The sequence below is a fragment of the Bombina bombina genome, chromosome 5 (genome assembly GCF_027579735.1).
Source record: "Bombina bombina isolate aBomBom1 chromosome 5, aBomBom1.pri, whole genome shotgun sequence".
Lineage (NCBI taxonomy): Eukaryota > Metazoa > Chordata > Amphibia > Anura > Bombinatoridae > Bombina > Bombina bombina.
In genome coordinates, this window is record NC_069503.1 from 1053288528 (window position 1) to 1053306092 (window position 17565).

Sequence of the window (17565 nt, forward strand, 5' to 3'; positions counted from 1 at the left end):
AAAATTTTAAACCAAAACTCTAATTGTAAAGATCTATACCATAAACTTCCCCACAGCTTGTACCAATGTTTATGTTCTTCCCAACATTATTTTGACTTATGCACAAAACAGTTTGATGTAAGCAAATATGTACCCCTACACTTAGGTAAATATACAATGCGCAGGGGTCACTCCCCGCACTATGTATCTCACTTTGCCACCAAGGAATCCTGTATTGTTAATTTCATTTCAGGAATAATACAGTAAGGGCATTATGTCATAATGTAAATAAGAAAATAATCAGTCGTAATAAAACAGGGGCAGTAATGGTAATAACACTGTTAGCAAACCAAGTTTAGACTGAGTACAAAAAGGATAAAGTTTAGGCTCTTTTGGAATCAAGTGAACGAGTACACTTTTTTATTAATTTATTTGTTTTTTATTTTTTGAGATTAGTTGCAAGCAACAGTGTAATTAAATGTTAAGAGATTTGTGCCTGTAATATGTAAAATGTAATTTGTTTTTTTGACACACCTATGCATTGATTCGTTCATGAGTTGAAATGACATTTTGATAGGTGTACTGTTTGGCCAATTGGAGAAAGGTACGCCCTAGAAAAAGGGCGCTTTGTTTTAAAACTTTTATCAGCTAAGAGTACGGCTGCAAAGCCGAAACATGTCAGCTGTCTTTTCCTTCTCCAACTTACCAACCAGCTGCTGTCAAGCCCACAAATTCTAACATACAGAATTTACCAAAACTAACAAGCAAGCATTGGAACTTTTTATTTTGTAGCTATTTATGAGTGAATAAAAGCTACTGCTTTCATCTACCGGTGCTCCTGACTCTTCATTTGTGCAGCTATTATGAATCCAATGTGACCCAAGCTTTACTCTCCTGCCTTTTGTGCCAGTCCATAATCCTTTGAAGTGTCACTGCCTGGTAGTACTCTTCAATTTTGGGCAGGCCTAGTCCCCCATCTGTAGTTGGTCTGTACATTGTGTCCCTATTAATTCTAGGTTTACATTTTCCACAGACAAATTAATTAAGTCTGTTTTGTAATCGGTTCATGTACCATTGGGGAATATGTAGTGGAAGGGTCTGTAAGATGTAAGTGATTCTGGGGAGTGTGGTCATTTTTATGGCTTGTATTCGCCCCCACCATGATAGGGGTTTATTATTCCATGTCTTAAGATCTCTTTGTGTGTTGACAAGTAACGTGTTGTAATTTCTGTCGAAGAGTGTCGCTTGGCTGGGGGAAAGGTGTATTCCTAAATATTTGATTGTGTCAGTTTTTAATTTTAGTGGGCATATTGTAGATAGGGATTGGAATTGTGTGTCTGAAAGCGTGATGTTTAGGATTTCAGATTTTTGTTTATTGACAAGGAAGTTAGCGTAACGTCCAAATCTATCGAGCTCAGTTAGTATTTCTGGGATAGTCGTGTGAGGGGAGGATACTGAAAACAAGAGGTCATCTGCATAAGCAGCTATTTTATAGTTTTGTTGGCCGAGTGAGATCCCTTCGATTTTGGGGTTCCTACGGATATGGGAGGTTAAGACTTCCATCATTAGGATAAATAGAATTGGGGATAAAGGGCATCCCTGTCGCGTACCGTTACGTATGGGGAGTATGTCTGAAAGAGTGCCATTGACTTTAACTTTTGCATTTGGACGGGAATATAAACTAAAAATCCTGTTAATTTTTGGGCCGAATCCTATATTTTTTAGTGTTTCCAATAGAAATTGCCAATCTGTCCGGTCGAATGCCTTTTCGGCATCTATGGCCATCAACACCGACTCAATATTGTGGTTCTTAGCATATTCCATGAGGGTCAAGGCTCTGAGGGTGTTGTCCCTGGCCTCTTGACCAGGGACAAAGCCCACCTGATCTGTGTGCACGATGTCCCGGAGGACTAGGTTTAAGCGGTTAGCTAGAATTTTTCCCAGTATCTTAATGTCTGTATTGAGTAATGATATGGGCCGGTAGCTGCCCGGATCCTCCTGTGGCTTATTAGGTTTCAGGATTACTGAGATGTGAGCAGCTAGAGAGTTTTTGGAAAATTGTACTCCCTCATCTAGAGAATTGAAGAGTTTAAGTAGATGGAGTGCCAGGATTGGGCTGTAAGTATTGGTTGGGGAGTCCGTCTGGGCCTGGACTTTTGCCTGTAGGTAGTTCCTTAATAGCTTTCAAAATCTCTGGTAGGGTGATAGGTGCCTCTAAGTTTGTCGCTTGTATCTGTGTTAGTTTGTTTAGGGCGGCTGAGTCTATATACGTCACCATGTCTTGCGTGTGGGTTGGGGATACATTTATAGGTAGATTGTATAATTGCTGATAGAAGGTTCTGAAATGGGAGGCTATGTTTTTACTATCTAAGATTTGATCCCCTTGTCTGGTCTCTAGTTTGTGATTGTATGTAAGAGTGTTCTTGTCTCTTAAGGTATTTGCAAGAATTTTGCCTGGTCGGTTCCCCTCGTAGAAATATTTTTTCCTAAGCGTCAGGGCCTTTCTCTGAGCTTCCGAGTAAAGCAGGGTATTAAGCTCTTTTCTGGTGGAAGTCAGGGCTGTTAGCGTGGATCGGTCTGAAGGAGAGTGTTTATGTTGCTCCTCTAGGGTGTGCAATTTGCTAGTCAGCGTACTGAGTAGGGTGTTGTGTTGTTTTTTTAATGTATGCTTTGTGTTTGATACATTCCCCACGGAACACTGCTTTGTGAGCTTCCCAAACATAGCGTGGTTGTGTCTCAGGGATTGCGTTGAGGCTAAAATACTCAGTTTAAGTAGATGTAAGTTTTTGCGCTATAGGCGGGTGGTGTATCAGGTAAGTGTCTAACCTCCACATGAAAGGATGTATTGGGGATTCAGGCCATTTTATTGTCATGGAGATCATTGAGTGGTACGACCAGGCTGTTGGTACAATCTGGGTATCTGCCAGTAAGGAGAGACTGGATTGGTCAAGGTATAGGTAATCAATCCTAGAATACATGGACCAGGGGTGGGAATAGAAGGAGTAACCTCGTTGTGTAGGATGCTGCGCCCTCCAAGTGTCTATCAGTCCTGATCGTTTGATGCAGTTGTATGTTGAGTTAGGGGCACGTGGTGATTTATGTGTGTTAGCGGATGTGGTGTCTAGTGTCGGATCCATTATGACGTTTAGATCCCCTCCCATGATCACTGTGCCTTTTCTGGTATCCCTAATCATCGATGTGAGTTTCTTATAAAATCTGCTCTTATTTGTATTTGGGGCGTACACGTTGACTAAGGTGATTGGTCTATTTTATATAAGGCCCACTAGTATTAGCACCCTACCTTCCTTATCTGATACAGTATGAAGCAATTTAAAGGGCAGGGAGCTATGTAGGAGGATACCCACACCGTTCTTTTTTTTTCTCGTGGGAATTAAAGAAGCCCAGTGGAAAGTGTTTATTAGAAAACTTAGGTTCCTCTGCTCGGGGGAAATGCGTCTCCTGGACAAAACGCTTTTGTTTAACAAACCAGTTCAGGGCCACTGATCTTTTGGTGGGCAAATTCAGTCCTTTGGTGTTTTGCGTGGTCAATTTTAATCATCTAGAAGTCATGTCTATGTTGTGTGGTGGAGTTAGCTAGGGTGTTAGATGTGAACGTCTTACCGTAAACAGATGCCATATGTTGGTAGTAGAGCTTTATGGTGTTATATGTGGTGAGAGATCATAGATGCCATTGTAACGAGTTAGCGTTGATGCCTGTAGTAAATGTACACCGGTGAGCTATTCTATACCTTGCAGAGATACTATAACAAAACATAAAAAAAACATTGAAAAACATGACAAAACATTTTATAAACAAAATCACATAACGGTAACCTAAATTGTACTCAGGATTAGGAAGATATTCCCAAATCCCGATAGTGAACAGTCGGGGGGAAGCAGTAATACTAAAAGAAAACTACCTCTATTCCCCTCTCAGGGCTAGAATAATGTTCTTATAGATATGGAATTCCAGGTTTGTTTGTTTTTTTATTATATTAAGTCCATTTCAAAAGCGGCAATATCTTGTTGTAGGCCTGTCTCAGTCAGGCCAGCCTAAGCATTAGTAAGCAAAGGGTGGGTCTGATGTAGGAGTCAGTGCTCTGTTGGAAGAAGCGTTGGCCATTTTGCGTTTCCTTACTACCGTAGCCCACTTTTGTCTCTGTGGTTTTGAAAGTGGAAGGTCTGTGGTTGAATCATTGTCTTCCTGTTCTGCCAGCTGAGGTATTTGTTTCGGTAAACGGATATGAAGTTGCGAGCAAAAAGGATTTAAGTCCTCTAAACCTTTATAAGTGAATTCTTTATAGTCTTTAGACACTCTGATTGCGAAGGGGAATCCCCAACTATAGGGGATGTTGTGCTCTTGTAGGTGGGCAGTGAGAAATATGACATTTCTTCGTCTGGTGAGGGTGAGTGGACTAAGATCGGCAAAGATTTGTATATTGTCACCATCTTTGTGAATTGGTGCTTTCTTTCTGGCAGCCGTTAGCAATCTTTCTTTGTCTTTATAGTTGTGGCAGGGAAGTATGACATCTCTCTGTGGTGCTTTGGGCGGTGGCTTAGGTTTTAATGCCCTATGTACTCTGTCCAAATAGATGTTGGCTGCCTCTTCGTCGTCTAAGAGAAAATTAAACAGGCCTTGCAGATATTGTGGAAGTGCGGCAGCTTGAATGTTTTCGCATATTCCTGCAATTCTTAGGTTCTGGCGTCTGCCACGGTTATCCAGATCTTCTATTTGCATCTGCATTTGTCTCATTTCCTCGGCTTGATAATGCAGCTGCATGGTGTGTAAATTTATTGGTTCAGATATTTCTTCTGCATGTTCTTCTAGCTGAAGCACTCTGTTTCCTAGGTCTGTGACATCTTTTTTGACATCTGCAAGGCCCTCTTTGATGAGTTGGCTGACTTGACTCATAAAGGACGCAAAGTCCTCTTTTGTCGGTAGGGATTGCAGGTCAGCTTTGGTTATGGGGATATGAGAGTCTGTGAGCATAGAGCCTGTATCATCTTCTTGAAAACTGTCACTTGAGCCAGGGGAATTAGGTGGTATGACGGTGCTTGTATCCACAGTCTTGAAGTATGTGTTTAATTTTCTGGATGTTATTGCTGCTGCTTTGGTGTTCTTGTCCCCTTTGGGGAGGCGTTTGGACGCCATTGTGATGTCTGCTAAGCGGTCTGAGCTGCTATTTATGATTATGGCAGGCTGTTAGTGTCAAAGGTGGTGCAGGCACAGTTGTCTTATAACGTGTCTGTGAGTTGAAAGTAAGTTTTTTTTTTTTTTTTTTGTTTTTGCTTTTTTTTGTTGTTGTTTTTTTAAATACTAGGCTGCCTAGATGGAGCTATATGAGAAGGGCTGCGTGTAAGTTAAGGCCCCAGTATTATTGTATGTGTTCGGTTGGGATTTGAGGAATCTGAAGCCCTGCCACTGCAGTGAATAAACGTTGATTTCAGTAGGGAGATGGGAACCCAACCTCTCAATCCAGCAAAGCTGCTTTTTCTGAGCTCCTTATTTACGGAGCTGGCTAGGCCAAAGTGATGCGATGACCCCGTGGGCGCTCGACAGCGCAACTAAACAGAGCCGTTCCCTGACTGTGTATGCTACGCAGTGTTTTCCGCAGTAATGAGGCGAGGGTTTACTTGCCTCTTGTACAGCTGCGAGGTATGTGTGAGCCCTGCGGTTGTTATCCGCTGTGGTGGTGTGTATTCGGCAAATCAAGATGGCGCTTCACTGCGCTACCTCACCCATCTACTGACGACTGTGGGTCCTTCATCTGAGGTACTTGACAGTTATGTTAGGCATTAGTTTGCCCTCCGGACTTCACTGTGTGTCTTTGCACACCGCTTGCTGCTTCTAAGCCTGGGTTTCTCCGTTAATAAGCCCTTTGAGGGGAAATCCGCACGGAGCTTCACAAATTTGCGGCCATGCTGGTGTCTGGCTCGGCTCCGCCCCCATTTTATGTCATTTTAATTGATATTAAATCTTTGTTTTTAGCCATTCTTACTAGAAAAGTTTTATGACTTAAATCTCTGATAAGGTGTCTAAATTTAGATTACTATCTTTTTAGAATAGTATTTTTTTTTGGTTTTCTATTGGATTTTATTATCTTCACTATTACTGTGCGAAAGGGAGTTTTTTTCTGCCCCAAGATAAGAAATCTAAGGGTAATTTTTAAGCTCCCAATTATTTTTTCCATCCCCTTAGGCCTCTGGCTTTAATTAGAGATCTAATCTGAAATTAAATAAATCCACGCTTTATAAATAAAACCAAATTCAGCCCCTAAGACTTAAACCAGTTCAACTGGTGGGGGTGCAGATTGAATTTATTTCAACACATTTGGACAGTTCTGTTAAAAATCAGTGGATTCAGAATGTTGTTTTCTCAGGGGGTATCGAATAGGTTTCAGAATACAAACTCCCATGGAAAGATTTTTTTCTTTCCCATGTTGCAACAAACCCTTTGTGAAAGCTCAGGTTTTTCAGAAATATGTTTTGATCTACAGGGAGTGCAGAATTATTAGGCAAGTTGTATTTTTGAGGATTAATTTTATTATTGAACAACCACCATGTTCTCAAATAACCCAAAAAACTCATTAATATCAAAGCTGAATAGTTTTGGAAGTAGTTTTTATTTTTTTTTAGTTATAGCTATTTTAGGGGGATATCTGTGTGTGCAGGTGACTATTACTGTGCATAATTATTAGGCAACTTAACAAAAAACAAAAATATACCCATTTCAATTATTTATTTTTACCAGTGAAACCAATATAACATCTCAACATTCACAAATATACATTTCTGACATTCAAAAACAAAACAAAAACAAATCAGTGACCAATATAGCCACCTTTCTTTGCAAGGACACTCAAAAGCCTGCCATCCATGGATTCTGTCAGTGTTTTGATCTGTTCACCATCAACATTGCGTGCAGCAGCAACCACAGCCTCCCAGACACTGTTCAGAGAGGTGTACTGTTTTCCCTCCTTGTAAATCTCACATTTGATGATGGACCACAGGTTCTCAATGGGGTTCAGATCAGGTGAACAAGGAGGCCATGTCATTAGATTTTCTTCTTTTATACCTTTTCTTGCCATCCACACTGTGGAGTACTTGGACGCGTGTGATGGAGCATTGTCCTGCATGAAAATCATGTTTTTCTTGAAGGATGCAGACTTCTTCCTGTACCACTGCTTGAAGAAGGTGTCTTCCAGAAACTAGCAGTAGGACTGGGAGTTGAGCTTGACTCCATCCTCAACCCGAAAAGGCCCCACAAGCTCATCTTTGATGATACCAGCCCAAACCAGTACTCCACCTCCACCTTGCTGGCGTCTGAGTCGGACTGGAGCTCTCTGCCCTTTACCAATCCAGCCACGGGCCCATCCATCTGGCCCATCAAGACTCACTCTCATTTCATCAGTCCATAAAACCTTAGAAAAATCAGTCTTGAGATATTTCTTGGCCCAGTCTTGACGTTTCAGCTTGTGTGTCTTGTTCAGTGGTGGTCGTCTTTCAGCCTTTCTTACCTTGGCCATGTCTCTGAGTATTGCACACCTTGTGCTTTTGGGCACTCCAGTGATGTTGCAGCTCTGAAATATGGCCAAACTGGTGGCAAGTCGCATCTTGGCAGCTGCACGCTTGACTTTTCTCAGTTCATGGGCAGTTATTTTGCGCCTTGGTTTTTCCAAACGCTTCTTGCGACCCTGTTGACTATTTTGAATGAAACGCTTGATTGTTCGATGATCACGCTTCAGAAGCTTTGCAATTTTAAGAGTGCTGCATCCCTCTGCAAGATATCTCACTATTTTTGACTTTTCTGAGCCTGTCAAGTCCTTCTTTTGACCCATTTTGCCAAAGGAAAGGAAGTTGCCTAATAATTATGCACACCTGATATAGGGTGTTGATGTCATTAGACCACACCCCTTCTCATTACAGAGATGCACATCACCTAATATGCTTAATTGGTAGTAGGCTTTCGAGCCTATACAGCTTGGAGTAAGACGACATGCATAAAGAGGATGATGTGGTCAAAATACTCATTTGCCTAATAATTCTGCACTCCCTGTAGAGTTTTCAGGGGTGATTGTTCCAGTTCCTTTGCAGGAACGGAGTTTGGGTTTCTATTTACATCTATTCATTGTATCAAAGAACGAAGATTCGTTCAGACCAATTTTGGATCTGAAATCTTTTAATCGTTTTGTAAGTCACAACTTTCAAGATAGTGACTATAAGGACTATTCTGCCTTTTGTTTGGCAAGGTCACTTCATGTCTATAATAGACTTACAGGATGTTTATACATTAATTCATTCAGACCACTATCGTTTTCGGAGATTCTCTTTTCTAGATAAGCATTACCAATTTGTCGCTCTTCTGTTTGGCCTAGCAACAGCTCAGAGATACTTTTCAAAGGTTTTCGATGCCCTTCTAGCTGTAATTAGAGAGCAGGGTATAGCGGTGTTTCCTTATTTGGACGATATCTTGGTACTAGCTCAAATGTTTTAATTTTTAGCAGAATCACACTCAAAACAATTAGTGTGGTTTCTTCAAAGACATGGTTGGAGGATCAATTTACAAAGGAGTTTTCTCCAACATAGGTGTGTCCGGTCCACGGCGTCATCCTTACTTGTGGGATATTCTCCTCCCCAACAGGAAATGGCAAAGAGCCCAGCAAAGCTGGTCACATGATCCCTCCTAGGCTCCGCCTACCCCAGTCATTCTCTTTGCCGTTGTACAGGCAACATCTCCACGGAGATGGCTTAGAGTTTTTTAGTGTTTAACTGTAGTTTTTCATTATTCAATCAAGAGTTTGTTATTTTCAAATAGTGCTGGTACGTACTATTTACTCAGAAACAGAAAAGAGATGAAGAATTCTGTTTGTATGAGGAAAATGATTTTAGCAACCGTAACTAAAATCCATGGCTGTTCCACACAGGACTGTTGAGAGCATTAACTTCAGTTGGGGGAACAGTTTGCAGTCCTTTGCTGCTTGAGGTATGACACATTCTAACAAGACGATGTAATGCTGGAAGCTGTCATTTTCCCTATGGGATCCGGTAAGCCATGTTTATTACGATTGTAAATAAGGGCTTCACAAGGGCTTATTTAGACTGTAGACATTTTTTGGGCTAAATCGATTGATATTAACACTTATTTAGCCTTGAGGAATCATTTATTCTGGGTATTTTGATATAATTATATCGGCAGGCACTGTTTTAGACACCTTATTCTTTAGGGGCTTTCCCAAAGCATAGGCAGAGTCTCATTTTCGCGCCGGTGTTGCGCACTTGTTTTTGAGAGGCATGGCATGCAGTCGCATGTGAGAGGAGCTCTGATACTGATAAAAGACTTCTGAAGGCATCATTTGGTATCGTATTCCCCTTGGGTTTGGTTGGGTCTCAGCAAAGCAGATACCAGGGACTGTAAAGGGGTTAAAGCTTAAAACGGCTCCGGTTCCGTTATTTTAAGGGTTAAAGCTTCCAAAATTGGTGTGCAATATTTTCAAGGCTTTAAGACACTGTGGTGAAAGTTTGGTGAATTTTGAACAATTCCTTCATGTTTTTTCGCAATTGCAGTAATAAAGTGTGTTCAGTTTAAAATTTAAAGTGACAGTAACGGTTTTATTTCAAAACGTTTTTTGTACTTTCTTATCAAGTTTATGCCTGTTTAACATGTCTGAACTACCAGATAGACTGTGTTCTGAATGTGGGGAAGCCAGAATTCCTATTCATTTAAATAAATGTGATTTATGTGATAATGACAATGATGCCCAAGATGATTCCTCAAGTGAGGGGAGTAAGCATGGTACTGCATCATTCCCTCCTTCGTCTACACGAGTCTTGCCCACTCAGGAGGCCCCTAGTACATCTAGCGCGCCAATACTCCTTACTATGCAACAATTAACGGCTGTAATGGATAATTCTGTCAAAAACATTTTAGCCAAAATGAACCCTTGTCAGCGTAAGCGTGGATGCTCTGTTTTAGTTACTGAAGAGCATGACGACGCTGATATTAATATCTCTGAAGGGCCCCTAACCCAATCTGAGGGAGCCAGGGAGGTTTTGTCTGAGGGAGAAATTACTGATTTAGGGAACATTTCTCAGCAGGCTGAATCTGATGTGATTACTTTTAAATTTAAATTGGAACATCTCCGCATTTTGCTTAAGGAGGTATTATCCACTCTGGATGATTGTGAAAATTTGGTCATCCCAGAGAAACTATGTAAAATGGACAAGTTCCTAGAGGTGCCGGGGCTCCCAGAAGCTTTTCCTATACCCAAGCGGGTGGCGGACATTGTTAATAAAGAATGGGAAAGGCCCGGTATTCCTTTCGTCCCTCCCCCCATATTTAAAAAATTGTTTCCTATGGTCGACCCCAGAAAGGACTTATGGCAGTCAGTCCCCAAGGTCGAGGGAGCGGTTTCTACTTTAAACAAACGCACCACTATTCCCATAGAGGATAGTTGTGCTTTCAAAGATCCTATGGATAAAAAATTAGAAGGTTTGCTTAAAAAGATGTTTGTTCAGCAGGGTTACCTTCTACAACCCATTTCATGCATTGTCCCTGTCACTACAGCCGCATATTTCTGGTTTGATGAACTGATTAAGGTGCTCGATAGTGATTCTCCTCCTTATGAGGAGATTATGGACAGAGTCAATGCTCTCAAATTGGCTAATTCTTTCACTCTAGACGCCTCTTTGCAATTGGCTAAGTTAGCGGCTAAGAATTCTGGGTTTGCTATTGTGGCGCGCAGAGCGCTTTGGTTGAAATCTTGGTCGGCTGATGCGTCTTCCAAGAACAAGCTACTAAACATTCCTTTCAAGGGGAAAACGCTGTTTGGTCCTGACTTGAAAGAGATTATCTCTGATATCACTGGGGGTAAGGGCCATGCCCTTCCTCAGGATCGGCCTTTCAAGGCAAAAAATAGACCTAATTTTCGTCCCTTTCGTAAAAACGGACCAGCCCAAGGTGCTACGTCCTCTAAGCAAGAGGGTAATACTTCTCAGGCCAAGCCAGCTTGGAGACCAATGCAAGGCTGGAACAAGGGAAAGCAGGCAAAGAAACCTGCCACTGCTACCAAGACAGCATGAAATATCGGCCCCCGATCCGGGACCGGATCTGGTGGGGGGCAGACTCTCTCTCTTCGCTCAGGCTTGGGCAAGAGATGTTCTGGATCCTTGGGCGCTAGAAATAGTCTCCCAGGGTTATCTTCTGGAATTCAAGGGACTTCCCCCAAGGGGAAGGTTCCACAGGTCTCAGTTGTCTTCAGACCACATAAAAAGACAGGCGTTCTTACATTGTGTAGAAGACCTGTTAAAAATGGGAGTGATTCATCCTGTTCCATTGAGAGAACAAGGGATGGGGTTCTACTCCAATCTGTTCATAGTTCCCAAAAAAGAGGGAACGTTCAGACCAATCCTAGATCTCAAGATCTTAAACAAATTTCTCAAGGTCCCATCTTTCAAGATGGAAACCATTCGAACTATCCTTCCTTCCATCCAGGAAGGTCAATTCATGACCACGGTGGATTTAAAGGATGCGTATCTACATATTCCTATCCACAAGGAACATCATCGGTTCCTAAGGTTTGCATTCCTGGACAAACATTACCAGTTCGTGGCGCTTCCTTTCGGATTAGCCACTGCTCCAAGGATTTTCACAAAGGTACTAGGGTCCCTTCTAGCTGTGCTAAGACCAAGGGGCATTGCAGTTGTACCTTACCTGGACGACATTCTGATTCAAGCGTCGTCCCTCCCTCGAGCAAAGGCTCACACGGACATCGTCCTGGCCTTTCTCAGATCGCACGGCTGGAAAGTGAACGTGGAAAAGAGTTCTCTATCCCCGTCAACAAGGGTTCCCTTCTTGGGAACAATTATAGACTCCTCAGAAATGAGGATTTTTCTAACAGAGGCCAGAAAGACAAAGCTTCTGGACTCTTGTCGAATACTTCATTCCGTTCCTCTTCCTTCCGTAGCTCAGTGCATGGAAGTGATCGGGTTGATGGTAGCGACAATGGACATAGTTCCTTTTGCGCGCATTCATCTAAGACCATTACAACTGTGCATGCTCAGTCAGTGGAATGGGGACTATACAGACTTGTCTCCAAAGATACAAGTAAATCAGAGGACCAGAGACTCACTCCGTTGGTGGCTGTCCCTGGACAACCTGTCACGAGGGATGACATTCCACAGACCAGAGTGGGTCATTGTCACGACCGACGCCAGTCTGATGGGCTGGGGCGCGGTCTGGGGATCCCTGAAAGCTCAGGGTCTTTGGTCTCGGGAAGAATCTCTTCTACCGATAAATATTCTGGAACTGAGAGCGATATTCAATGCTCTCAAGGCTTGGCCTCAGCTAGCGAGGACCAAGTTCATACGGTTTCAATCAGACAACATGACGACTGTTGCGTACATCAACCATCAGGGGGGAACAAGGAGTTCCCTAGCGATGGAAGAAGTGACCAAGATTATTCTATGGGCGGAGTCTCACTCCTGCCACCTGTCTGCTATCCACATCCCGGGAGTGGAAAATTGGGAAGCGGATTTTCTGAGTCGTCAGACATTGCATCCGGGGGAGTGGGAATTCCATCCGGAAATCTTTGCCCAAGTCACTCAACTTTGGGGCATTCCAGACATGGATCTGATGGCCTCTCGTCAGAACTTCAAAGTTCCTTGCTACGGGTCCAGATCCAGGGATCCCAAGGCGGCTCTAGTGGATGCACTAGTAGCACCTTGGACCTTCAAACTAGCTTATGTGTTCCCGCCGTTTCCTCTCATCCCCAGGCTGGTAGCCAGGATCAATCAGGAGAGGGCGTCGGTGATCTTGATAGCTCCTGCGTGGCCACGCAGGACTTGGTATGCAGATCTGGTGAATATGTCATCGGCTCCACCTTGGAAGCTACCTTTGAGACGAGACCTTCTTGTTCAGGGTCCGTTCGAACATCCGAATCTGGTTTCACTCCAGCTGACTGCTTGGAGATTGAACGCTTGATTTTATCGAAGCGAGGTTTCTCAGATTCTGTTATCGATACTCTTGTTCAGGCCAGAAAGCCTGTAACTAGAAAGATTTACCACAAAATTTGGAAAAAATATATCTGTTGGTGTGAATCTAAAGGATTCCCTTGGGACAAGGTTAAGATTCCTAGGATTCTATCCTTCCTTCAAGAAGGATTGGAAAAAGGATTATCGGCAAGTTCCCTGAAGGGACAGATTTCTGCCTTGTCGGTGTTACTTCACAAAAAACTGGCAGCTGTGCCAGATGTTCAAGCCTTTGTTCAGGCTCTGGTTAGAATCAAGCCTGTTTACAAACCTTTGACTCCTCCTTGGAGTCTCAATCTAGTTCTTTCAGTTCTTCAGGGGGTTCCGTTTGAACCCTTACATTCCGTTGATATTAAGTTATTATCTTGGAAAGTTTTATTTTTAGTTGCAATTTCTTCTGCTAGAAGAGTTTCAGAATTATCTGCTCTGCAGTGTTCTCCTCCTTATCTGGTGTTCCATGCAGATAAGGTGGTTTTACGTACTAAACCTGGTTTTCTTCCAAAAGTTGTTTCTAACAAAAACATTAACCAGGAGATTATCGTACCTTCTCTGTGTCCGAAACCAGTTTCAAAGAAGGAACGCTTGTTGCACAATTTGGATGTTGTTCGCGCTCTAAAATTCTATTTAGATGCTACAAAGGATTTTAGACAAACATCTTCCCTGTTTGTTGTTTATTCAGGTAAAAGGAGAGGTCAAAAAGCAACTTCTACCTCTCTCTCTTTTTGGATTAAAAGCATCATCAGATTGGCTTACGAGACTGCCGGACGGCAGCCTCCCGAAAGAATCACGGCTCATTCCACTAGGGCTGTGGCTTCCACATGGGCCTTCAAGAACGAGGCTTCTGTTGATCAGATATGTAGGGCAGCGACTTGGTCTTCACTGCACACTTTTACCAAATTTTACAAGTTTGATACTTTTGCTTCTTCTGAGGCTATTTTTGGGAGAAAGGTTTTGCAAGCCGTGGTGCCTTCCATTTAGGTGACCTGATTTGCTCCCTCCCTTCATCCGTGTCCTAAAGCTTTGGTATTGGTTCCCACAAGTAAGGATGACGCCGTGGACCGGACACACCTATGTTGGAGAAAACAGAATTTATGTTTACCTGATAAATTTATTTCTCCAACGGTGTGTCCGGTCCACGGCCCGCCCTGGTTTTTTTAATCAGGTCTGATAATTTATTTTCTTTAACTACAGTCACCACGGTACCATATGGTTTCTCCTATGCTATTATTCCTCCTTAACGTCGGTCGAATGACTGGGGTAGGCGGAGCCTAGGAGGGATCATGTGACCAGCTTTGCTGGGCTCTTTGCCATTTCCTGTTGGGGAGGAGAATATCCCACAAGTAAGGATGACGCCGTGGACCGGACACACCGTTGGAGAAAGAAATTTATCAGGTAAACATAAATTCTGTTTTTTGATTCCTTAGACAAGGATCACCTTTTTTAAGTTTCCAGATAGGATTCAGTGTTTATGATTCTTTCTCTGACAGACAAGAGACGAATGAAGTTATTTTAATTTGTCTAGACCTTCAGTCTCTATTATTCCCTTCAGTGCATGGAAGTTTTAGGTCTCATGACTGCAGCATCGGGTGCAATCCCCTTTGCTCACTTTCATATGAAGCTTCTATAGCTTTGCATGTTGCACCAAATGGTGCAGGGATTATTTTCAGATATCACAATTGATGTACTTAAATCCCAAAACTCTATTCTCTCTGATTTGGTGGTTGGACTATCACCTTATAGTTCAGGGGGCCTCTTTTGTTCGTCCTACCTGGACTGTATTCTCAATAGATGCAAGTTTTTCAGGTTGAGGAGCTGTCTCTGACAGCACAAGGGGTTTGGAAACTTCAAGAGGCGAGATTACCAATCAATATTTTAGAACTTTGTGCTATTTTCAAGGCTCTTCAGATATGGCCTCTATTGAATAAAGAACTTTTACATTTGTTTTCAAACGGACAATACCACAATAGTGACATATGTCAATCATCAAGGAGGGAATCGCAGTCCTTCATTTATGAAGGAAGTATCTCAAATACTTTCTTGGGCGGAATCCAACTCTTGTCAAATTTCTGCAATTCATATCCCAGGTGTAGACAATTGGGAAGTGGATTATTTCAGCCATCAGACTTTATTTCCGGGGGAGTGGTCTCTCCATCCAGATGTTTTTTTGTTTTTATCTTGTACAGATGTGGGGTCTTCCAGAAATAGATCTTATGGCCTCTTGTCTAAATAAGATGCTTCCCAGATAACTTTCTAGGTCCAGGGATCCTCAGGAGGAGATTGTGGATAGTTTAGCAGTTCCTTGGTTTTTACCAACCTTTTTTATTGCATTCTTTCAGAATTCCTAGGATTTTAGTTTCTTCCGGATGTTTTGGAGAAGAGTTTATCTGCAAATACTTTGAAGGATACATTTCTGCTCTTTCTGTCTTCTTTCTTAGGAAGATTGCTACATTTCCTGATATTCACTGTTTTGTTCAGGCTTTGATTCATATCCATCCTGTTATTTAATCTGTTTCTTCTCCTTGGAGACTCAATTTAGTTTTAAAGTTCTTTTTTCAGGCTCCTCCTTTTGAGCCTATGCTTTCTCTGATTTATTTATAACTTTCTTGGAATGTGTTATTTCTTTTGGCTATCTCTTCTGCTAGAAGAGTTTCTGAATTGTCTGCTCTCTTTTGTGAGTTTCTTTATCTGATTTTCCGTCAAGATAAAGCTGTTTTGCAGACTTCATTTAAATTTTTGCCTAAAGTTGTGAATTCTAACAAATTCAATAGGGGATGATTTGTTCTTTTTTTTTTGTGTCTCTTAATTCTAAGAATTCTCTTGTAAGGTTTTCTCATTCTTTGGATGTGGTAAGAGCTTTGAAATATTATATAGAGGCTACTTAAGTTTCAGAAAGACTTCTAGTCTATTTATTTCTTCTGGCTCCAGGAAAAGTCAGAAGGCCTCTGTTTTTTCTCTGTTATTTTGATTGAAACTTTTGTTTCACAAAGCTTTTTTGAAGGTGGGGCAGAATTACAGCTTATTTTACTAGATCAGTTGCCTCTTCTTGGGTTGTCAAGAAAGAAGCTTCAGTTGATTAAATTTGCAAAGCAGTAATTTGGTTTTCTTTGCATATTTTTTTCTTACATTTTACTATTTAGTTGTGTTTGCTTTTTCAGAAACAGCCTTTAGTAAAAAAAAAAAAAAAAGTTCTTCAGACACTTATCTTGGTTTGCTTCTAGTGTCTTTGATTTGATTTTTTTTGAAATTTTTTAAGAAAACTTATTTTTATTTTGGATGTAATTTCTCAGCGGATTTAGCTGTTATTTTATCCCTCCCTCTCTAGTGACTCGTGGATTTCCACATCTTGGTTATTAAATCCCATACGTCACTAGCTCATGGACTCTTGCCACTTACATAAAAGAAAACGTAATTTATGTAAGAACTTACCTGATAAATTTCTTTCTTTCATAGCGGCAAGAGTCCATGAGCTAGTGACGTTTGGGATATACAATCCTACATGGAGGGGCAAAGTTTCAATGAGACCCACCCTATTTGTATAAAGCACTTTATTTTTTGCAGTTCCTCTTTTTGTATGCTTTTTACTCCTTTTACACCTCCCTTTTTGGCTACACATTAAACTAAGGTATGAGTGAGGTGGGAGGTGTATTTATAGGCATTTTGAGGTTTGTGAAACTCTGCCCCCTCCTGATAGGAATGTATATCCCATACATCACTAGCTCATGGACTCTTGCCACTATAAAATAAATGAATTTATCAGGTAAGTTCTTACATAAATTGTTATCCCATCCCTAGTAGAGGGGTTGAGGTTCCATGCACGCTCCTTTTAGCCACCAAACAAGGGATTCTGTATATAGAAAATAATCCAAAAAAGCTGAAGCCTGAGGTAATTTTTTAGGAACAACTGTTCTCAGGATCTGTGGATTCCTGAAGTGATAAATATATATATATACATATAAGGGAAAATAGTTGTTGTTATTGTTGTAGTAGTTTTTAACTTTCCATAACATACTGTCCCTTAACATCATCCCTGCCTTTATAAATAAAAGAAGATATTATAATATAACAAAGTATTAACTGCCTCAACCAGCATAATGTCACCCAGCCGGCAAAATGTTTTGCTTAGAACACTATTTATTTATTTATTTATTTATTTATGTGTGTGTGTTTTTTTTTTTAATTTTACTGTTGCCCTAAGATGTCCTCTCTAGTTCCAGTTATTAGTGTTGTAATATAAAAACATGACTGCCTCCCTTCAATCAGTCATTTATTTTCATGGATTGTAAAAAACTGTGATGCTGTATCTGTGGTGTTTCAAAGACTGTATACCAAACCAGCTTGCCATTGTAAATATGCATCAATAAAATGTTTGTCTACTTATTTTATATAACTTTTTTTTTTGTCTCCCTACAGTGATAATGCATTCCTTTTAACACCAAAGCTTACCCCAAGGAAACTGAAAGGCTTACCCTTTGAAGAAGCATCAGAATGTCACTATCATGGTCTTGAGTAAGTTGTTTGGAGGTGGGGGGATTTTTATATACCCATTACAAAATTACAAGA

At 41.3% G+C, this 17565-nt stretch overlaps 1 protein-coding gene across 2 annotated transcripts in view; it reads left to right on the forward strand.

Moving 5' to 3' along the window:
- The window catches only part of MTBP (MDM2 binding protein), a 201350-nt gene that overhangs the window by 102534 nt on the left and 81251 nt on the right, over window positions 1-17565 (forward strand). For both annotated transcript variants that reach the window (XM_053715325.1, XM_053715326.1), the window contains exon 17: window positions 17416-17511. In XM_053715325.1, coding sequence (XP_053571300.1) covers window positions 17416-17511 — 96 coding nt within the window. The remainder of the gene's footprint in view (window positions 1-17415; window positions 17512-17565) is intronic.